The 22,397-nt window shown below is 35.6% G+C and overlaps 3 protein-coding genes and 1 pseudogene across 8 annotated transcripts; 2 read left to right on the top strand and 2 right to left on the bottom strand.

Annotated features, from left to right (window-relative positions):
- The first annotated feature begins 479 nt into the window (after positions 1–479).
- Positions 480–3,135, top strand: LOC142540423 (CASP-like protein 5B1). Its single transcript, XM_075646549.1, has 3 exons — positions 480–849; positions 1,541–1,673; positions 2,852–3,135. Exons 1-3 carry the CDS (start codon positions 719–721, stop codon positions 3,050–3,052), a joined length of 465 nt encoding a protein of 154 aa, XP_075502664.1. The 5' UTR covers positions 480–718; the 3' UTR covers positions 3,053–3,135.
- A 1,287-nt stretch (positions 3,136–4,422) lies between these two features.
- On the bottom strand, positions 4,423–7,656 carry LOC142540424 (mannose-1-phosphate guanylyltransferase 1-like). Of its 3 annotated transcripts, XM_075646551.1 has the most exons (6): positions 7,373–7,656; positions 6,854–6,898; positions 5,809–5,959; positions 5,674–5,736; positions 5,339–5,578; positions 4,423–5,241 (listed from the first exon to the last, which is right to left on the bottom strand). In XM_075646551.1, exons 3-6 carry the CDS (start codon positions 5,917–5,919, stop codon positions 4,570–4,572), a joined length of 1,086 nt encoding a protein of 361 aa, XP_075502666.1. In that variant the 5' UTR covers positions 5,920–5,959; positions 6,854–6,898; positions 7,373–7,656; the 3' UTR covers positions 4,423–4,569. The 3 variants fall into 3 exon arrangements, with proteins under 3 accessions (XP_075502666.1, XP_075502665.1, XP_075502667.1); XM_075646550.1 differs by lacking the exon at positions 6,854–6,898; XM_075646552.1 differs by lacking the exons at positions 6,854–6,898; positions 7,373–7,656 and adding an exon at positions 7,181–7,309.
- A 1,209-nt stretch (positions 7,657–8,865) lies between these two features.
- On the bottom strand, positions 8,866–13,978 carry LOC142540425 (uncharacterized). Of its 4 annotated transcripts, none has more exons than XM_075646553.1 (10): positions 13,646–13,978; positions 13,016–13,089; positions 12,842–12,926; positions 12,016–12,372; positions 11,685–11,927; positions 11,482–11,525; positions 10,724–10,906; positions 10,315–10,405; positions 9,451–9,494; positions 8,866–9,245 (listed from the first exon to the last, which is right to left on the bottom strand). In XM_075646553.1, exons 1-10 carry the CDS (start codon positions 13,845–13,847, stop codon positions 9,123–9,125), a joined length of 1,446 nt encoding a protein of 481 aa, XP_075502668.1. In that variant the 5' UTR covers positions 13,848–13,978; the 3' UTR covers positions 8,866–9,122. The 4 variants fall into 4 exon arrangements, with proteins under 4 accessions (XP_075502668.1, XP_075502669.1, XP_075502671.1 ...); XM_075646554.1 differs by having other exon boundaries at positions 12,016–12,369; positions 13,646–13,977; XM_075646556.1 differs by having other exon boundaries at positions 11,685–11,921; positions 12,016–12,369; positions 13,646–13,976.
- A 3,633-nt stretch (positions 13,979–17,611) lies between these two features.
- On the top strand, positions 17,612–22,169 carry LOC142540426 (putative methyltransferase PMT11; annotated as a pseudogene).
- Positions 22,170–22,397: the final 228 nt, after the last annotated feature.

The raw sequence follows: 22,397 nt of genomic DNA on the forward strand, positions 1-22,397 counted from the left end.
GAAATATGATGAAAATCATTCAAATTTATAATTGTAAAATTAAAGAATATTACAATGCAACTAACACTAAAACATATTGCTTAATATAGAGCAAAAGGTATTTGGATATATTTTTTTCTAAAAAAAGTTGTGGGATTATTTGCTTTAATTGAGTTAATTCAAAATCTCGTCTTTTAATTTTAAATACCAATTTTCTTTATATGCTCAATTGTATTTATGTAGGAGTTATTTTAAATCAGTTATTTCCTAAAATCTTTCGAAATGTACACTTTTTTTAATAGGGAAATGTACACAATTTAGCATAATTTTTTGTCCATAAAATGTGGAAAGACTTTGTGGTGACTGGCACAACGTCAAACAAAATCGAAGCTGCTCTCCGATTGTTGCTTTCGTCAACATTACATACACACATATACATATACATATAATCACCAATTTGTATATATAAATAAATAATATATATATATAAAAACTTGATAATCAATAGTCAGCAAAAGGGTACTGGGATTCTGCTTTACGTAATTCGATCTAATGGGAATGTTGTGAAATTGCAAGAGCATCCCACTGTTCCATCTTTCTTCGGAAAATAGCCCACACCACCATAAAGATTCGATTTTTACCAAGAACACACACACACACACACACACACACACACACATATATATATATATATTATTTAGAGAGAGAGAGAGTGGGAGAGAAGGAAAGGAGAGAGAAGATGAAGGAACTGTTTGGCAGTCCAGGGAAAAAGAGTGGGCTGATATTAAGAATCGGGCAGTGTTTTTTTGCTGCAGGTTCAATTGGAATTATGGCCTCCGCTTCTGGCTTCTCGACCACTACTGCTTTTTGGTAATTTTCCCTTTTCTTACCTTTATTTGCTTTTATCGTGATGGTTCTATTTGTGGGTTGCTTGTGGTAATTAGGGAAAAACTAATTTATTTTTCTTGTGTTGTTGTGTTAGGGCTTTTATCTATATGGAAAGGAAGAATTATTGGTTATTTTTTCTGTTTTTGGTGAAATTCTTAGGAGGAGCACTGGGGGTTACATATTTCTTATTTTGATGTAGGTAGTGTGAAAAAGGGGAAGAAATTTAATGCATAAATTTATGTATGTCCGTACGTTTTTACAATAATTGCGATCAAGTGTAGAATTTATCGACATGTGTAGGATCCATCAAGCTATGAGAACCAAATTGCTGTCTGAATCGAGGTTTAAGCAACAAAATATAAGCTTTGACTGGCATCTTTGTTCATTGGTTCCATTTTCATATTTTGGGGTATTCTGAAGGTTTGCTGGAAAATGGGCCGAGAGGGGCTTAATGGTGGCTCATGTAATAAAACTTCGGCTGTATCTGACATGTTTGTCTCCAAATTTGACAGCAGTGGACGTGTTTTTTTGGTATCATGCTGAAAAACCACATATTCTTGTATATTTCTGTGCATTTCTCACCCCACTAGGCTTTTTTTTTACCGTTAGGTCTAGGAATTGTTTATGTTATATATTGTCAAAGAGTTGCTAATCGGTAAGCATCTTTTGACAGCTACTTAATTGCATCAATGGGGCTTCAGGTTTTGTGGAGCTTTGGACTTGCGTGCCTCGACATGCATGCTTTGAGATTCAACAAAGACTTGCATAATCACATCATAGTCAGCCTGTTTGTCATCGGTGATTGGGTAACTTATATCTCTTAACTAGCTTCATTTTAAAATGCTTCCATCCTTACATTCCAACACCAAATCAACCACCAGAATTCCACTTAGGAATGGTATTTCTCACCTTAATCCTAAGGTGAGAAATTATATTTGCTCAAAACCAAACCATTCAACTTATTTGAAAACAAGTAGTTTAACGAAGTTGAGTAGAGCTTTTAATCAAAATAAGCATAATTCTCACTTACTTGCACGTCCCGACAGTGAGGTGATTTCCTGTTCTTTTATTCTATTATTGCCATAATGTTTATTAGTTTAAGAGTCTAACGGCAGAAGCTTCCTCTGTTGGTTTTGTTGGTGTTGATTTTGACAGTTGACACTAGATATACAAGCACCAGGGGAGACCATGCAAGTGCACCTGTCGCCCCGTGCTGCAATTTTATTTTATTTTGTCATCTAATGACCTTGACATATCTTTAACAGTATGAGGATTTTTAAATTATTTTAAAAAACACATTAAAATGCATTCTAAACAAACATAAAGCAGATTAAGCAATGATATTTAAATGGGTGCACCGAAAGTTTGCAGTTAAATTGCATTACTCGATTTTTTAAACCATACAATAGCTGAAACGAAATTTCTATGGCTATACAACATATACAGCCACACAAAACACGTCAAGGGTATAAAGCTTATATCTCTTTCAAGTGGATCTTGATTGAGTGATGGTGGAGATGATCATAGTGGAATAAAATGTGGCCGCACTGATCCTTAAGGGTGCATGCATCGAGTCTAAATAGGCCAGCTGTGGGTGCCATGTAAGGATAATCATCATAGTGGGGATGTGTGTGTGTCTCGCGTTTGAAAACAATCCCGTCATATGGATCATCTGGAGTTAATAATGACTTGCTATTCGGTACCGAAGATTCTCTTTTCTCCCGCTGGCGTATGTTAGTAAAGAAATCGATAATACCGCTCGATTTTTTTAAATTCATTAACTGTTTTTGGTCAAATACAATTCGCTATATCAAATGTTTTGTCAGCAAGAGTCGTGTTTGGATTTTTGTGCAGTACATGCCTCACATAAGCGAAACAAGAGCCGCATTTGCTGACACATTTTAGGAACTAAACCAGTATTAGCACTGATTTCAGTTTTCGGACCGGGTTTCTCTGCTAAAGATATATTCATCCGTCTATGCAGGTAACAGCTACTCTATCTCTTGCAGCTGCGTGCTCCTCCGCTGGTGTGATGGTTCTCTTTACAAGAGACACAAACATCTGCCAAATAGAGACCAAACTCTCCTGTGATATGTTCCAGATATCCATAGCTTTCGCCTTTGCATCGTGGTTTCTTCTTGCCATTTCTACGTATGTCATGTTTTGGCTTGTCGCAACAATATAAACGCACCTTATTCGTCGTTGACACCATTTTTTATAACTTGCCATGTATATATATTGTGTCAGATTTTTTCAGATGTCCTTATACAGAGTTTATTATCATTTCCCCAACAACGGCTCTGAACTTGATATTGTAGGTTCAACTTTGCCTCATGCACATATGAATTCATTGTTTTCCAACTTTAGACTGGATGTATAAGATTTACCATAGGCGTTTTTCAAATTTCAGGAAAACAATGTACATATTAGGTTGGGGTTTCCTACATATTAAAGAAAAGGGCTTAGTAAAAATAAATACACTTCAATATTCCTGTTTAATAAATTATTTTTAAGAACATATTTTTACAATATCAGCCATAGATGATAACATGGGTGTGAGTGAAAGATCACATATAATTGAATCAAACAGAAAGGCAAAAAGAGCTCATAATTGAAAGTGTTGTTGAGTTGGTGTAAATCAGACTTAATGGAGGCACGCATGAATAATCGTGTCTTAAGATTTCATGCGTATTTTAACTTGTAAGATGTTTGAATAAGATAGAAGAAAGAATATCGTGGGGCTAGTTTGTGAATGACTTTACAACTACTTTTTGAATTGGGATTCAATTCAAATTCGAGAATTAAAAACAAATTGTAGCAGTTTAATTAACGAGATATATATGAATTTTAATGGGGGCGAATCATGAAATACCATTTTATATCCATATATTCCAGTTATTTGTCAGGATTTGAACATTCTACATTTACAAATTAACTGGAGAAAAAACAAAGTGTAATTCAAATCAAAATAGACATAAAATAATAAAACAGTTACCAACGCATGTCCTGTTATGTGAAATAAATAAAGGTCAACATCATCAAAGGTGTTTTTTTGCGGGATTTTCCACTCAAAATTGAGCAATGAAATCAATATGGAGCCTCACTGTGACTACAGATAAAAACAGAATAGACATGTCACATTTCCATTTTATCTGTATATATATGTATATTTGTCCATTAAATATACATATATATACAGATAAAATTGATATATATACATATATATATGTATTATATATATATATATATATATATATATATAACTTGTTATTTTCTCAAAAACACTCTCGGTGAACTCAAATCTTTGAACTATGTGACTTGGTTATTCAATATTTCAGTTGTTCTCTCAAACATAATTTTGTTAACAATTGTACCATTTGTAATTCATGAAAGTCGAATATGTGAACTTAATTTTGATATCAATTATAGAAAAGATGGCACAACTCAGAAATTTTTTAATAGTTCTGACAACAGGGAGAAATGTTGGTTGCTACCGATCTGGAAAATATTTACATAAACAAATCTTAGTTTCCCTTAAAATATCACACAAGTGTATTAAAGAAAAAGCAACCAATACCTTATTTATATTCACATACGTTACTAGTTATACATTTCAAACCAGTGGCCGTACTTATATAACCTTCAACATTACACTGAAGGAAAACTAAAATTAATTTAACAAAACATCATCATCCACTTGGCTTACATCACAATCTCTGGCTTCAAGATGTTCGACTTGATCTCCTTGTGAGGCAAAACCACCCCTCCATTGCTGTAAACTTCATCACAGACATGCACGTCTTCTCCAAGAATCGTCATATTCTCCACACGAGCCCACTGGCCCACAGTCGAGTGCCACCCAATGATACTACTAGAAATACAAGCATGTTTCTTGATACGAACACCACGCATTACCGTGCATCGAGACAGCCTCACACCCGTCTCGACCACACAACCAGGCCCAATTGCAACATCAGGCCCTATCAAGCATCCCTCCCCGATTTTTGCAGTTTCGTCAACTAGTACATTACCGATTATATGAGATCCCACAGCCAACTTAGGAGAAGATTTCTTCTTTAAGGAGTCGAGGTAAAGCCTTAGACCGGTGATGTAGTCTCTTGGCTGGCCTATGTCCATCCAAAACCCAGGTAGGACCATGGCGTACAGCTTTTTCTGGGCTGCTATTTTTGGGAACACCTCTTTCTCGATAGAGGTGGGGCGTAATTCTATATGATCAAGAACTGCAGGGCTCAGCAGGTAAATTCCAGCATTGATCTTGTTACCCACAAATAACTTAGGCTTCTCAACAAATCTTTCCACTTGTCCAGTGGATTCTTCCATCACAACAACGCCGTATTTAGATGGCTCATCAACCTAAATCAAGAGATTAGTTGTCACCATCTATATGAAGTTAGACCTGGATCATAACAAGAACCTTTAGAAAAAATAAAAACATGTTGCGGTTTCATACCTTGGTGACCATTATGGAAGCCTCTCCTCCATGGGATTTGTGGAATTCAATCATCTCTTTGAGCGGGTATTCACTGATGACATCACTGTTCAGAACAAAAAATGGTGCACCAGAATCATCTATCAATTTGTCCCTAGCCAAGGCAAGGGGACCTGCAGTTCCAAGAGGCTCGGTTTCTTGAGAGCACGTAATCTTAATCTCAAGTTTCGCCTCAAAATCTTTCAAGAAATTCAGCATAACCTGCACAAAAACTTTCAGTTTTTACTAAAACATCTATTTTTAATAGGTTCTTAGTAATCTGCAGTGCTGGGAAGAGAAAGCCCAAAGCAGTTCACCTCAGGCTGATAATTGATAGCCAGGACTACTTCAGTCACTCCAATGGCTTTGAGGGCTTCTATCTGCAACAGGAACACAAATATTGAACACAGATATAATTCAAAATACAGCTGAGCAGACATGAAATATTATACCTGATGCAAAATCATGGGCTTGTTAGCAAAATCAACAAGTGGCTTTGGCACACTCAATGTCAAGGGCCTCAATCTAGTGCCAAAACCTCCAACCAGGATTAGTGCCTTCATCCTAAGATTGTGAAAGTTTTTTCTTTACAAATTTTACAGCCTGAAACAAATTACAAATTGAGTCATTTCCACCCCATATTTATGCAGGAGAAAGGAAGAAGCATGCAGCTCTATACAACTCTACATTGACATCTGTAATGTAAATTAATGATATGTCTCAAACTCATCGAAGTTGTTGGTTCTCCATAACCGTTTCATGCTAAAACTGACACGAATGCAATATGTGCATGGAGGAGTTAAGAAGAGGAATACACATAAAATTTAAAGCTGTGGTTGAACAAAGGTGTCATTTTCCCTCTCCCCTCTGCACTGGCACATTAAGTTATCTCAAAACCACCCATACGTATCGTGAATTTTAGCTATTTAGGCAAACGTTAACAATAAATATCCAATTATGCACGCACAATTTACTCAAACTTTCCATTGGATACAAAGTGAGATGACGCAAGCATATACATCATAAGATAATGCTGAAATACATGCACCAAATTTAGCGCGAAAAGCAACAAATTTCCAGCTGTATTACAGGCTGGATCTTTCCACAAGTAAATCCCCATTTTCGGCCAGTAAATAGATATACAGTGGACTGCCAGTTATAGGTCATTGCACTTCGCCAAAGTTGCTACTAGAAGTATTTCAAGTTTAAGATGGATTAAAAAAACCAATAACTCTCAATTGATTCCTACCCTATATAGTCCTCGGAAAATACTGTCTGGTGGCATGAAATCCATTACACGGCGATTTCAAGGAGACGTTCCTTTAAATCCAAGCCAGTAATACAAGTTCTTAGATAAGCAGGCCCAAAACCAGAGACCAACCCAGATGTAACGGAATTACAATAAGAATTAACTACCTAATGCAAAAAATCATACAAAAAATTTCAGTTTACATTAAATCAACCGAGGAAATGTTTGGAGTTCAAAGCAACACTTGCCTATCAAGCCCACAATCGTTTGTTTCTCGTGATTTTATTTCTCACCTACAATTGTCAACAAATTTTAGCACTGTAAATCATAATAATTGCGAAGCATAGATCTCAGACAAAAGTGTAAAAGCTGAATTTTCGGAGCAAAGTGCCCGACATCTGAAACTTAAACTAGATTTAGATATGTACTCACATCCATATCCATGAGTGATCCAACGAGCACGTACAAAAATACGCAGAAATAGTAGAATTTTTCTAACGAAGAAATAGCAACCTATTAAACTCAATTAAATCACCAAAAAAGTACCATGTTCAAACACATCGAAATGAGCATACCATAATCATAGGACAAAGGTCAGATCAAAACCAACAGTCAGACAAAAATACATCCACATTGCCCACAGAATACTAGCTAATATCCAAAAAGCAACGGAATTCAGATAGAACAAAAATTATAACACAAACCCAGGTATGAATTCAATAAAAAACATAAGATCTCAGATGAAAACCCAATCCAAAAAACGATACCCTTTTTTCCTTTCCGCGTGGCGGATCCGATTCCCGACAAAGAACTGTTTTTGCTATTTATTTATCTTGCCTTGAGTCAGACCCCACCAGCCCCTCTCCTCTCTCTGGTGTCGGTGTGATGGAGTTTTCAAAGAATTTCAACAATCAAGGAAAGATAGATACGCTCTATAAATCTGTATTCGTATCTTGGATTTTATCTTTATTTATAGATAACCATCCATCTGCCTTGGGCAGAACTCTTTCTCCGGTTCCAGAAATCTTTGGCACATTCAACTTCTATCAGTACAAAATATGAAAAATTATTATTGGATGATAAAAAAATAATAATTCCGTGAAAAACATTTAAATGCTATTAATTCATGGAAATTAATTAGCTTTTGTAACGTAGGATATCTTTATCTTTAAATTAAATTTAAAATGAGAGCATATTTTATAAATACCTTTTTAATACAATGACAATTAGAATATTTCAAAGGAAAGGCAAAATGATTTATTTAAAAAAAAAACAATCATAACATATATTGTTTGCATGTTTTCAATATGTTTCTTTAAATTAGCATGAAATCGATGGTTAATTTTTATTAACCCACGTATTTAGGATAGATATTTGTTATGAGCAGATGATAATTATGATATGTTAAATAAATAGAATAATGCTAAAGATACAACCAAAATATGATACATGTTGTACAACAATTAAATCGTGAGATTTTGTTATTATATCGTGAGATTTTACATTGAATTTATCACGAGATGTTGATAAATGGAATTTTTGTATTGAATTTTTTGCGATGTAAGAATTATTTTACAAAATTGGTTGTACATATACCATTACTCAAATAAATATGTATGAGTTGGTTATAATAAATTGGTCCACGAACTTGAAGTTGTTCCAAGCTGGAAAATGATTTGATTCTTGGTCTCTAAAGGGTCTTTATTAGGGGTGCGCAAAATTTCGGTTAAACCGAATTAACCGACCGAATCGAATTAATTCGAAAATTCAGTTTGGTTAATTCGGAAGTTCGGTTTTGAAATTTTAAACAATCGGTTAACTCGGTTGGGTTTCGGTTTTAATTTGAAAAATTCGGTTGAACCAAATTAGTATATATATTAATTTAAATTGGATATGAGCATTAAAAATGCATTAGAAGGAAACCCAATTTTCATATATTAGAAGGAAAATCATTCATTCAATGATTTTATTTTCAATATTTTGATTTGTTATTGATATTTTTTGTTCAGTGTTTATTGTTATTTACATTATTTTATTTATTTTTTGTTAAAATTCGCATTTTTTAAAAAAATATTGATTATTTCGGTCGGTAACCAATTTGAAAATCGGTTCGGATAATTCGATTTCTATGAATTTTTCAATCCGTTCGGTTATTCGAAAATAAAATCGATTAAATCGATTATAGGTCTATTTGGTTCGGTCGGTAACCGAATAGACTGATTGCACACCCCTAGACTCTTTATAATTTAATAGTTAATAATTGGAGTATTAAATAGATTCCCATTTTTAAACAATGTACATGGCATGGCTGATCAATGCCAACATAGCAGGCATCAGCACAGTGGAGTTGTTGAAAGGAAACAGGACTCAACCACAAAGGAATAATCATCAAGTGAATACAAGTACCTGTATGGATGCTACTGTACGTACATATACATAGAAGTTGGACACATGGTTGATGACAACGAAGAGGTAACTTCTAATCTATCAAAACTGTGGGGACCATGAGGAAAATGTTCAATCTGGTGATTCAGCGAGCAGTAGAGTATGCCACCAGCCACATGCTACGGTTTTCGAGATGCATCCGTCCATTAAAACTTGGCAAGGGATATTACGATCGATCACATCACCTAATCCAAGCTGCAGGTTCATGTAAAAACTAGTTGGATTGCAATGTATCCGTGTAGCATATTTAACTGCATTATCTATTTGTTGTTGATATGATAAACTGAATAGAATCTTTGCATATGGGAAATTAAATGCACCAAATGTTGAATATGTTTAGGAACATTGTTGTTATTATAGTCTGATCCTTGTATACTAGGCCAAAAATGGGAGAATGTACCTGACCATACTTGTTCCAACCCCAGCAAAATGTTTTTCCATTGTCTACACAAAGTGAATAGAAACAGATGGTGAATCAGAAAGTCACCACCAGTGAGAAACGAAGCTAATCAGAGAAGAAGCTTGAGTATTGTTCCGAGTACAAGTACATATTCTATTTAACAAAGATTTTGGCCTGCTTTTAATCTTTTTTACTTAATGGAGATCGAAATGCGTCACTTGTCAAACTTACAGTGGCATCATGCTAGCTTGTTTTACCAATGTGTAGGAGAATTTGAATGCTACGCAGTGAAATTCTCTTATGTGGCAACTATTTCATGATGTTAACAAAAAAATTTCCAAAGTATCAAATCCGTGATCAAGGAAAAACAAAACAAAAAATTCTTGATGGAATGAAAATGTTCGGGCTGCGAATCCCAAGAAAAGTTACTAAGTTTTCAACACAGAGTTGAATCCTATGGAATTACAAGTTTAGTTTCTCATTAATCCAAATCCTTTAACCTAACACTAATGTAGTTCTTTTACATGTGTTCCGGCAGTCAAGGAAGGGAAATCTTTCAATGCACATTTCATTGAGACTTGTGAGTTAACGAAGACAATCAGAATTCATTTTAATCCTTATCAAGTTAACTTCTTTGGATGTACTTGACATCACTATTATTACCTTCGAGCCGGGAAAATTTACATTATGTTTGAAATATGAATCATGTATGTTCTATAAAACTTGCAGCAGTTGACATATGTGGCACCATTATGGAACATTTATGTGGATCTTTATAATTCACTTCAAAGAGAAAACAGTAAAAAAATGCTCCATATGAAGATTTCTACTACAGGAACTTCACTTGCTTGATGATTTACATACCTGAGACAATTGCAGAATGACGAGCTCCGCAAGATACAGTTTTTGCATGCACATTTTCCAGAGATGGAGCATCCAGTAGTCGAGGCAAAATCTGAAGGCATTTCAATAAAAGGAAATACTGAATTACTTGTGAGTCAAGAAATTAAAAAAAAAAAAACAATTCATGACCAGAATTAAAAAGCTTCGAGAAATGGGAATCTGTATTTAGTTATCTTAAAAGCAATATTCCTAATTTCTGAGTGGTAAAATTTCTAACGAGACAACAACAGGTTGTACTGAAATCATAATTCAATAGATACTTTTTATGAAGGGTGATTCAATATCAAGTATCGGAGTCACATTTATTGAAAGGCATGTTATGCATCTGTTTGAAGTTTCTAATACAATCAAAAGAAAGTTGCAACAATACCTCAGCTTGATCTGCGCCAGTTCCTAACTGACCAAACTGATTCCCCCCAAAAGCATAAACATCACCATCAGCAGATACGCAGACAGTATGCCAAAGTCCCGCTGCTACACCTTCTATCTTGATGCCAAGTAAGGAAGATACACAAGTTGGGCTAAGCTCATCATCTGTACTTCCTTGACCACACTGCATCATGAAAAAAAAAATTCTATAAGAAGACATTTGCACTAACTCGGTCATGCCAAACAATGAGATGAGAGTGGATAAATAGACCAAAAGGAACAAACCTAATAATTAAATTGAGAAAACATATTGTTTGAACTACACTCACTGATCATATCAACATTGGATGAAGAGTTTAAGAGGTAGCAAATAAATGAATTTAGTCAAATGATGAGGGGGAAACAGTGAACATATGATAGAAATGAATAAGTATCCTCACAAATTGAAAAAAATGAAGTCAAAATCATCCAGTTATTTTCTATACAACTCACAGAAATTGTAAATGACAATTGTCACTAACGAAAGTTAATATTTTAACTGCATGTTATTAAAAATTGCATAGAGAAATTGATAAGCCGATATGCAAAAGATTCTGATGTATAATCTTCGAGTCTTAAAACTGACCACTTTAATCCATTATGAAAAAACCTTCGGAAATACACACATTATAATATTACTTTTATTTTTATGTAGTGTGAAGTGAACAAACAATACCAAATAAAACTCATTTGAAAATCATAAGTAAGCTGGGATCCCACCTGTCCATACAATCCCCAACCAAAAGTTAATATTGCACCAGAATCTGTTCAAAAAAAAAAATTTACATCATAAAAAAATATCGCAAAATTAATTGCATTCACTATAGTGAGTACAAAGATAAAAAAAATCATTTAGCTTAGTCATGATATTGTAAAGTTCAAAGCAGGCTGTAAACGAGAGAAAAAATGTTATAAACCCCTACCTGTAATTACTGCACTATGTCGACCTCCACATGCAATGGCTATTACATAACTTCCAGAAACTCTAAAACCTTGACCATCTGAACCCACGGTTCCACGAGAAAGGGCCATGGAGTGATCTTTGGAGAAGGATGAATCGATGCAGGGCACGGGATGAGGAGAGGACACCATTCTGATCCGAGAACCCAATCCCAGCTGTCCTTCACCGCCATAGCCCCAACCCCACACCTGTCCTACATCTGAAACTTCGGAATAATATACAAGATAACAGCTCTCCAGTTGTTGAATTCCCGGAGTACCATGTTGCAGTGAAATAACGGGACAACAATTTACCTGACAATGCTAAAGTATGTCGACCACCAGCAGCAACGGTAGCTATCCTTACACCTTGGTTCAGTGTCACCAAGCATGGAAAGGCTGAGAGAGTTTCATCACCAGATGTTGAGCTTTCAGCGACCTGTTTAGCCGAAGACATTCTTCTTCGCTTCGTAGTTTCATCCCCACCTTTCATATCTCCACCAGATGCTGTCCCACTGGATTTTGACCCCTGAGACCGAGGGTTCACTGTAATGGAGCCGTGTCTCTCAAAGCCGTCCTTCTCTGTGTTTAATCCAGTTGCAGGGTCACCAAAGACCTTTCCTGAAGGAACACATTCTTTCCACCCCCAAGTGTAAACTTCTGCACCCTCTGCTTTTGACCATTTGTGCTGAGTCGGTTTATGATGCAACAGAAATATATGAACCAAGAAAAACTATCACATGCAAAGGTCACTCGGGATTCATTCTACTTTAATCCACTATAATGTTATGAACAATCATGTTGTTGCATTTCCAATACCAACCAAAAATGGATAAGCGCCGAAAACGAAGAGGCACTTGAAGTCTGCCTAAAATGTAGTGTTTGTGAATTTAGGATGAAATTCAAAGCACTAATCAAACATCTTTTCAAGTCAACCAATGGATATTCATATTATCTTGTTGCATAGTTGATACTGTATGATATAATTTTATTCGTACATCTAAATTCTAAAGAATATGCTTCTGCGTGCTTTGCTTAAAACTTTAATATAAGGTCATTACCTGATAAAGAGAGATAACTACAGGCAAATTAAGTCCCACTTAGTTCACTACTTCAATACTGAAAATCAGATTAGGACTACCTGTTACAGCCACACAATGCGCCCATCCAGCAGCTGCTTTAGCTATTGAGGCCTCTGCAGGAAGTGGAAAAGGCTCTGGCATTTCCTTAAAAATTATCAACGGAATACACGGATTAATAAAAGAAGAAACTGAAGAGGGCAAATCAACAAATTCAAAACAATATGTCGAACTACCCCATGTTTTCCTGATGTCACATAGCTTTGACCTAAATCATCTGTAGATCCCCACGTAATGAGCTTCCCAGAATCTATGTCCATCAATTTTGCAAGATTACAATTCCAAACATTAACAATAGTAGATAGATTTCAAGTTAGAAAATTTATAATAAAGAAGGAAGATTAATTGAACCAGTACTCAGTACAATCTTGGGTAAACAGTAGGTCGCTAAATCCAAGATTTTCATCCAAGTATCAAACTTTACTAGTACAAGAGTCCCGTTGACTTTAATCTCGAATTATGAAATATAAACTTTAGAAAATGAACTTTAATTGTAAAACCCAGTCAATGATACTGCAAGTATACCTTGAGGTCTGCATTTTGAAGATTTCAATGAATCTTTATGCTAAAAATGCCAACAAATTTCTATCTTGTTAGTTTCACTAAAAAATATAAAGATAAAGTTCTTGATAAAACAGAAAAAGGATTGTACAGAAACTGAAGAACATAAACTATGCATTCAGTACCCTAAGAAAAAATCTGAAAGAAAAACAGAAAAAACAAAATCACCCAAAAGATTTTTTATATCCGTATGTAAAAAAAAATAAAATAGAAGAGTATAATTTAAAGAAAAAGAAAAAGAAAACCTGAAATGGCCATGGCAAAACCACAGCCACCACCACAAACATCCTTCCAATAATTCCCAGCGTCGGGAGGCAGCCGTACCGGCACCGGCGAAAGAAGCGGCGACCTTTGCGGCAACGCTCCCGGTAAATACCCCCACATGAACACCAATCTCTCATTCCACATTCTCACACTTTCTCCAACTCCTTCCCCATGTAGATTCATTCCCCACCAAATTTTTGGCAGCACTCGAACAAAATATGAGTAATCTCCCCGTTATTTTGCTTATTCTATCGATTTCCAGAAGCGAATACCGAATTAGTGTTACAAACTGGAAAGTGGGACAAGCAGCAAAAAAAGGCCGTATCAATTTCAAGGCAAAAACGGGTGCTACGTCGGATGATCACTTGGCATGTTACACGTGTCAGATTCTGAGCCGTAGATCTTATGACGATTCTTGGCCAGGAATTCCAAGAACTTCTGGAAGGCGTGAAGGGAATTCCGGCTTACCATCGTGGCCCATTTATTCCTTGGCACGTGTTCCAGTGTGGACCCACATACTTGTTTAGACGAAATTACCCTTCTGGATCGACACGGGGTTACGGACCTAGGGGTCGGTGAAGGGCTTTTCTTCGACAAATGTTGTCATTATCATGAAATTAAGTTGGGTTTTAGTTTTTTTTTAAAAAAAAAAATTCAATCTTGAATTTAAAAAGAATCATATTCACTTTATTAATATCTTTCGTCTCAAAATGAAAATAATAGATTTTGCTTGAATTCATTTACTCTTTTTTTTTTTTAAATTTGTGTAAGACGATCTCATGGGTTGTATTTTATGAGACGGCTATCTTATTTGGGTCATCCATGTAAAAGTATTACTTTTTATGTTAAGAGTATTATTTTTTATTGTGAATATCGATAGATTTGACTCGTTTCACAGATAAAAATTCATGAGACCGTCGTCTCACAAAAAATATATTCCTTTTTTTTTTTTGCCTTCTGTTGTTGACATTGACCTGTCAAACACACTTGAATTCGTTATTATCGTCCCAATTCATAACTATCATTTATGTACAATAAAAAATAATGATTATGAACTATAGATTTAAACAATTAAAATTTACCTTATAACACAAATAAATATATTAGAATATAAACTCATCATTTTCTGACTCCCTTTACATTTAATAAAACAAAATATTAGTGTTTTTGTGTTTTTATTCTCACGTATTTATATACGTGAATCGTTAAACGTATCGACTAGGGTGGGTAATCGGGTCAGATTTTTCAGGTTCCACCCGACCGTACCCAATCGGGTGCAATTTTCGGGTAATATCGGATAACTAGTCAGGTTCGAGTACTACTCAAACCCGACTATATTTTATTCGGATCGGATACGGATATAGAGTTGCTACTCTCGGGTACCCGATTGTTTTTTTGAATATATATATATATATATGGGCTTATAATTGGACCGGTCCAGTTTAATATATTGGAAAATGTTGCAACACAGCTAATCAATTATTACATTCTTTTCCAAAGCTGTACATGTACGTTTCTCATTCAAAAGCACTCCAATTACTGACCTCTAGTTAGAACGAGGGTCGGTGATTGTGAGCGGCAATCTTGGGAGAAAATGTTAGTTTGTCCAAAAAAAAAAACACGAACCCGACCTTATCGGGTACCCGAAAAGACAGGTAATGTCTAGAATCGGATCGGGTTCGGGTAATGAAAATGTTACCCGAAAAAATCGAGTATCCGATCCGAACTACCTGAAACCCGAAAAATCCGATCCGTGCCCACCCCTAATATCGACTCGATCTATATTTAGTGGCAAAATAATATTTTTGAAACTGTGAGTTCTTGTGTTAGAAGTAAATAAGGAGAAAAACGAAAAGACGAGTTTCTTGTGAATGTCTAAATGTCGTCTTTTTAAGAACAGTAATTTTCAAGAATCAACAATATTATAATAATCTATACTGCTAATGTGTCCTCATTAGGTGGGCCAGTCCTCACATAATAGGCTTGACCAAAAAAATACCTATGGGCCCATTAAAATATCAAAAGCCCAAATTGAATTAAAATTAATGGTGGTAAGTAAACCCACAATCACTGAAGCCGAACCCATTTCCAAACCACTCATATTCAAGTGGCGCTCCGGGTACGGATCCGTAAGACCACACTTTTCATTGGCGCTGAAATCGTTTGTTTAATTTCGTGCCTTTATGTGCATATAGAAAAAGTGTATAGATATAATATAAAAAAATGCAATCTTTATAATTTGATATCATACGTGACTAGATTTTTCTCGAGTCGTTCCGATGTAGCGCAACTGTTAGGGTAAATTTCAAACCGTAACAGTCACCTTATCATAAAAAAAATTATCGGAGAATTTTCTCTAACTTATAGGCGGTCAAATTTAATATATTGGATAATTATCTTGTATATAGCTCATAATATGATTTTAACATTATTTTTCTTAAAAAAAAACTCAGGTTTCACTAATAATAATAATTTCTAAAAAATTCAGATAAATATCATTTGTCGCCCTCAAAATAATATTTGATGGGCGGGAATTTCCGGAGATCCAGTGGTTGATGTTGCTTTGGATTTCCAAATTGGGCCCCAAAGTACGGAAATTTGCAGATTGAGACCATTTTGATAATTAATTTGCGCTAGTGGGTTGTAATATATTTCGAACAACCGGGCCATATCATTAGTGTTGGTTGATTAACTAGTTGGTATAATTGTATAAATTTGGGCCCAGGCCAGGACCACACCGTGGTAGGCCCATCTATGTTGCTGAAAATAGACTTGTCTGGTGGCTCTCGATTCCAATCTCAAACCCTGTTTAACCAAAATTTTGAATCAAATTCTTGTTTAGTAGGCCACATAAATGGGCCCATGGTGAAATCGCGTTTGTGGGCTTAGTCGCCAAACGCAGGCAGCCCATACTCAGCCAAAAGCTTAACGCTGCTCATTTCCATTCTCTGTTCGTGAAGCAAAGTTGGGATTCTTGGTGCCAAATCTAGTGGCCTCTTTTTATGCATGGGGAGGCTATTTGAGCAAGTTATTTGTCAATTTATTAACTCACTGTGTTTTCAAAGATCAAACGCATGCACCATTGTTGTCTCTATGTATTTCATCGATACGCGTGCTTAAGTTTTGAAAACACTTGAGTTGATATTTTTCATTAGATTTTTCGACAATCTCGATATTTCACGTAAGTATTGTACATAACTAACCGTAAATAGAATAATAAAGCTGAAACCATGAAAGATCATTCTTATTATAATAATTATTAAACTATTTTAAAGGAAATTAGACGTTCGAAGTGCTTACCAAAAGCAGCCCATTTTCCTTAATTTCTTCGTTGAATCAGACAATGCATATGCAAGGACTACTCCATACTCCTTACACGCCATGTGTTAAATCTATTATTCAGTTTCATGTTCACATGGTACTAACACTGATGTTAAAATATGCTAAATTTGATAGATGATTTCTTATAAGTTTTAGTATTAAGGGTTTTATCCTTTATTTCCTTTTGTTTTTAAATTTTAAATGGTTTTTTAAATTAAATTCGAGTTCATATTTATTGAGTTCGATTAGAGTTGTCAAAAAAACAAAGTTGAGTTGACAATATCTCAACACGCTAAAATAGATACCGATCATCTCGTCCCGCTATATCTATCACAAAATTGGCTAGATTTGTTTTGAGTTGGTAATTTTTCAACCTGATAAAATGATGAGCAAAACGATAATGTTTTAATGTTCAACGTGCATTGGATAAATTTTCGGATTTTTGTAGCTGTATGTAGCATATATTAGTAAAATAATCGTATTTGACAAATTATATACCAAAAGCTAGTCCTATAAATTATTGGTTGTTTATTTTGTTTAAAATTTATATTTTCAATTTAGTAAATTGGAAAATTGTAAATTAGTTTTTTATATATATAAAATATTTGAATTAATTGTGGAGTAATCCATGGAGGCAACTAGATGATCATAGAACGTGATTTCGATCACAGAACCACGGAGATCAGACGTTTAGCTTACTTCTACTTCAATCCATCTACACTACACCATCTTCTTCTTCTTCGCAAGATTCCATTGAATCACTACAGTTTTGAAGATGAAGAATGGCGGGGGATCATCGGCTCTGATCAAGATATCTGCTTTCCTTCTTGTCTCCGTTGTTTTCTTCTACTTGGGCAAACGCTTAGCAAATTTCTTTCTCCACCTTGCAGGGTAACCGTGAAATGCCTCCGACTTCATCTTCGATTGCCCTTTCTCCCAATTCCAACAAAACCTTTGATCTGTCATTGAATTTAAATGAGACAGTGTCGCCCCATGCGTCAGGAATGAAGGAAAATGATGTTTCACCGCCTCCTCATCGTCTGCCGCAGCTGAAGGTGCCGGCACCTCCGTCGTTGCTGAGGATGGGGGTGGTGGATGAGAACGGTAGGATGACGGATGATTTTGAGGTGGGGGAGTATGATCCTGAGGTGTTGGAGAATTGGAAGAGGGCGAATGAGACTCCTGGTTTGGAACGCGGGGGAGGAATCAGGGTTCGGATTAAGAAGTTTCCGGTGTGTGCAGAGAGTAGGAGTGACTATATACCCTGTTTGGACAATGAGAAAGCAATTGGGAAGTTGAGCTCGACGGGAAGAGGGGAGAAGTTTGAGCGGCATTGCCCGGAAAAGGGAGAGGGTTCGAATTGTTTGATTCCCGCTCCTAAAGGGTACAAAAATCCGATTCCCTGGCCCAGAAGTAGAGATGAGGTGATTTTTTGTATTCGCTTGTAGAAGAAACTAATATTTTTTCGGAATTTTGTTTTCTCTTTTTTGCTACTTGTGTTGAAGGACAAGGTTTTACGTTCTTTAAGATTGAATTTATGTTAAATTTGGGTCCTTCATCAGAAGGTGAAATAGTCAGTCTCCTTGAATGTTTGGTTAAATTATCACCTTTTTCTCTTATATGAGATGATACTTAAATTGATACATATCAAGCCTAAAAGCAAATGTAGATATAACGTGTGATTCAAATTCATGTGATGATTTTAAGAGCTGTTAGGATTCTTTCCAAGTGTAAATGAGAGTAATAATTATTTAAAGTTTATGGAAGTCTTCTACAAGCGATTATTCTATACAGGTTTGGTTTAGCAATGTTCCTCATGCGCTATTAACCGAGGACAAAGGAGGTCAGAATTGGATTGTAGTTGACAAGAAGAAGTTCAAGTTTCCTGGAGGTGGCACTCAATTCATTAATGGAGCTGATTCGTACTTGGATCAGATTCAAAAGGTGTTTAGTTGTTATAAATTTTCTGGCCACCAATGTCAAAATTTAAGAAACAGGCTATGGCCTAGACAGAATCAAAATTATGTTTCAAACTCTTTTTTGTGCTCGTATTATTTAGATGCTCCCTGAAATTGCATTTGGTCGACACACTCGAGTTGTTTTGGATGTCGGTTGTGGTATTGCAAGTTTTGGCTCTTATCTGATGTCACGGAATGTCATCACGCTTTCTATAGCTCCAAAAGATGTTCATGAGAGCCAGATTCAATTTGCACTTGAACGTGGCGTGCCTGCAATGGTGGCTGCATTTGCAACTAGACGATTACTGTATCCAAGTCAGGCATTCGACTTGATTCATTGTTCAAGGTGTAGAATCAACTGGACTCGAGATGGTATGATTATCATTATTAAATACTCCTTCAGCCATTGTGATTTTTAGCAAGTCGATAAAATGTGAAAATTAAATTTCCTATATGTTCACTGTAATGATAAGATATATGAATCAGTTTTGTGCTTTTGGACATCAGAAATGATTTTTCTTTATTGATTATCTGTGGTTGTATAATGTGGGGAATTTTTTGATTAGAAGTTTCGTTCAAAATGCAAAATATGCTCCCATTTTTATGGTCATTCCTGAAAGATCTTCGAGAGATTATCATAATCACTATTGGACTGGTGTTGGTGCTTATGGTTCACTTGGTGTTTCATAGATGGGATATTGCTGCTTGAGGTAAACAGGATGCTTCGAGCAGGAGGATATTTTGTTTGGGCAGCACAGTCTGTTTATAAGCATGAAGCAGTCTTTGAAGAACAATGGAAAGGTAAATTGCTTAAAAATTTGGCATTAACCCCAGACCGGTAGCCAAATTACATGTTTCGCTATTTTTCCAGCAAAATCCCAATTGCTCTGGACTTCTGTGGTAAGAAAAGAAAATGTTTCCAAATCTTTCCATGTCTGGCCTTGTTTTTCCTGCTTTTAACTTGATGTGATATTGCATTTATACACCTCAAAAAAATTTTGAATTTTTTACATCATTACTGTTTGACAGTGACACTTAGAATTTGAATTGCATTTGCAAAAGCAGGTTTAGCTGCCAGCCTCCAAAATAATTAGCAACTGGCAGTCTTTTGTTAAACCAGTTTTATTTATTGTTACCAGATATGATTAACCTTACCAAACGTCTTTGTTGGAACCTTGTAAAGAGGGAAGGTTACATTGCATTATGGCAGAAGCCGTTAAATAATAGCTGCTATTTGAGCCGGGAGGAAGGAATGCAACCACCACTCTGTGAACCTAATGATGACCCAGACAATGTTTGGTATATTTCCTTGTATTTGATTTAGCGTTCTCTGTCGTGATAATCAAGGTTCATCTTCTAGACTTTAACTTGTCGATAAGATAACCTTTCTTTTATGATATGTACCTCTCTAGAGATCCGTCAAGGTTGCAGGAAGTAGTTTTAGTTTAATGTTTTATTGTCGTGGGGCTCAGCTGGAGATTCATCCTATGCCTTTTGAGCAAATAGGTTATAATGACCTATCTGAGCATACTTCTGATAATCCCATGATCATAATCATGTAAAGATCTATTTTCTGATAGTAAAGTTTCACATGCATCTGCATGACTTATGAGCGACAAATTAAATTCTAGAAAATTTTCATTGTGCAGTGAATGTCCAATGAAAAGAATGTTCGTTTTTTCCAGAATGAGTGAGACTAAATATAAAAAAATGATGCATGGCCGTATAAAATTTGTTAGACATCACAGCTATAATTTTTTTTTTATTTTATACTGTGTTCATCTGAATATTATTAAGTTAATCAGTTAAACAAAATTCTCTTGATATAATTTTTCCCATTTCAAAATATTTCAGGTATGTTAATTTAAAGGCGTGTATAGCTTGCCTACCCGAGGAAGGATATGGTTCTAACGTTGCTACTTGGCCGGAACGCCTGAAGAATCCTCCGGAAAGGCTTCAGAGCATACAATTTGATGCTTATTTATCAAGGAAAGAGCTTTACAGGGCAGAATCAAGATACTGGAAAGAGATAATTGAAGGATATGTACGTGTTTTACATTGGAAAAAGTTCAAACTTAGAAACGTGTTGGACATGAGGGACGGGCTTTGGAGGGTAACTCGTTCGACGTTCCCTTCATTTTATTCATTCACATTCAGCATACTCCCTCATAATTGATATCATGAAGGAGCGTATATCTTGTCATCAGTTGGCCTCCCCGGGTTTTGAAATTGATCTTAGTTTCTTGGCTGGCAGTTTTGCGGCAGCTCTGATTGAAAACAATTTGGATTGCTGGGTGCTCAACATTGTTCCGATAAGTGAACCCAATACATTGCCAGTCATATATGACCGTGGTCTCATTGGCGTCATGCACAACTGGTAAATATTTGTTTATGATTCTCCTCTTTAATTCTGTGTCCCCTATGTGCGTTAGTCACAAAGACCACCCCCTTCCCCATATATTTTTTACAAAGCTTAAATTTATTGAAGTATCGTCAAAAAGGACTTTTAAAATAGCGCAAACGCCAGTTATTGTATTATCAAAATGCCTGCAACGTTTCAGGTGTGAGCCATTTGACACATGCCCGAGAACCTATGACTTAATTCACGCTGCAGGACTTTTCTCTGTTGAAAGGAACAGGTGAGTTTTATTTCCACTCTATTTGCTCTATGTGACTTCTTTCTTTCTGGACTCTACAATCTGTTCTGGCTAAAATCCTACGATTTTTATAATCTTGATCAGGCTCTGAGTTAAATAATCATAGATTTCTTTGGCAGTGGAAATTCTTGATGTTAGTTGTCACCGTCACATAAATCTTGAACAGCATTTATAATATCCTTGTTTATTTGACTGAAATTAGGAGATATTTGTTGATTTCTCTATCTCAGATGCAACATCTCTACCATCATGCTTGAAATGGATCGAATGTTGAGGCCTGGTGGACATGTGTACATCCGTGACTCTCTTTCCGTAATGGATGAACTTCAAGAGATTGGTACGGCCCTTGGCTGGCATGTATCGTTGAGGGATACATCCGAGGGACCTCATGCTAGTTATAGGATCTTGACTTGTGACAAACGCCTCAGATTAAAGTAAAGTAAAGTAAATAAAATATTCTCGTGCATAATTTATAAAATTAGCCCGATCCCTGAAAAATAGACTTGTTTCTTTTGAGACATTTGTTTCTCCAACGTTTCAATAATCGGACCGGTAATCAATCTTTCAATAACTGTTCAACCAATTCCTCTTGGCGGTCGAACCAGATTAATAAAAATCAATATCATATTCATTTTGTAAAGTAAATAAAATAGTAGTATACTTATTATTTATTATTACTTTACAGTTTTTACTAAATTTGTAAACTGAAAAATACAATAATTATCCAAATAAAGATCATATTTCAAATTTCAAAAGACAAATTACACGTGTCCAAATACTTGTTACACTTAAAATGT

This window comes from Primulina tabacum, chromosome 3 (assembly GCF_025594145.1).
Source record: "Primulina tabacum isolate GXHZ01 chromosome 3, ASM2559414v2, whole genome shotgun sequence".
NCBI classification, from domain to species: domain Eukaryota; kingdom Viridiplantae; phylum Streptophyta; class Magnoliopsida; order Lamiales; family Gesneriaceae; genus Primulina; species Primulina tabacum.

Excerpts from the sequence above, each read along its gene's own strand:
- LOC142540423 (XM_075646549.1), top strand. The coding sequence starts at position 719 with ATGAAGGAACTGTTTGGCAGTCCAGGGAAAAAGAGTGGGCTGATATTA. Across the intron at positions 850-1,540 it reads TCGACCACTACTGCTTTTTG|CTACTTAATTGCATCAATGG; the intron begins GTAATTTTCCCT and ends ATCTTTTGACAG. Across the intron at positions 1,674-2,851 it reads TGTTTGTCATCGGTGATTGG|GTAACAGCTACTCTATCTCT; the intron begins GTAACTTATATC and ends CCGTCTATGCAG.
- LOC142540424 (XM_075646550.1), bottom strand. The coding sequence starts at position 5,919 with ATGAAGGCACTAATCCTGGTTGGAGGTTTTGGCACTAGATTGAGGCCC. Across the intron at positions 5,737-5,808 it reads AGCCCATGATTTTGCATCAG|ATAGAAGCCCTCAAAGCCAT; the intron begins GTATAATATTTC and ends TTCCTGTTGCAG. Across the intron at positions 5,579-5,673 it reads CTATCAATTATCAGCCTGAG|GTTATGCTGAATTTCTTGAA; the intron begins GTGAACTGCTTT and ends GTTTTTGTGCAG.
- LOC142540425 (XM_075646553.1), bottom strand. The coding sequence starts at position 13,847 with ATGAATCTACATGGGGAAGGAGTTGGAGAAAGTGTGAGAATGTGGAAT. Across the intron at positions 11,526-11,684 it reads ACATAGTGCAGTAATTACAG|ATTCTGGTGCAATATTAACT; the intron begins GTAGGGGTTTAT and ends TTTTTTGAACAG. Across the intron at positions 10,907-11,481 it reads GTTGGGGATTGTATGGACAG|TGTGGTCAAGGAAGTACAGA; the intron begins GTGGGATCCCAG and ends TTCATGATGCAG.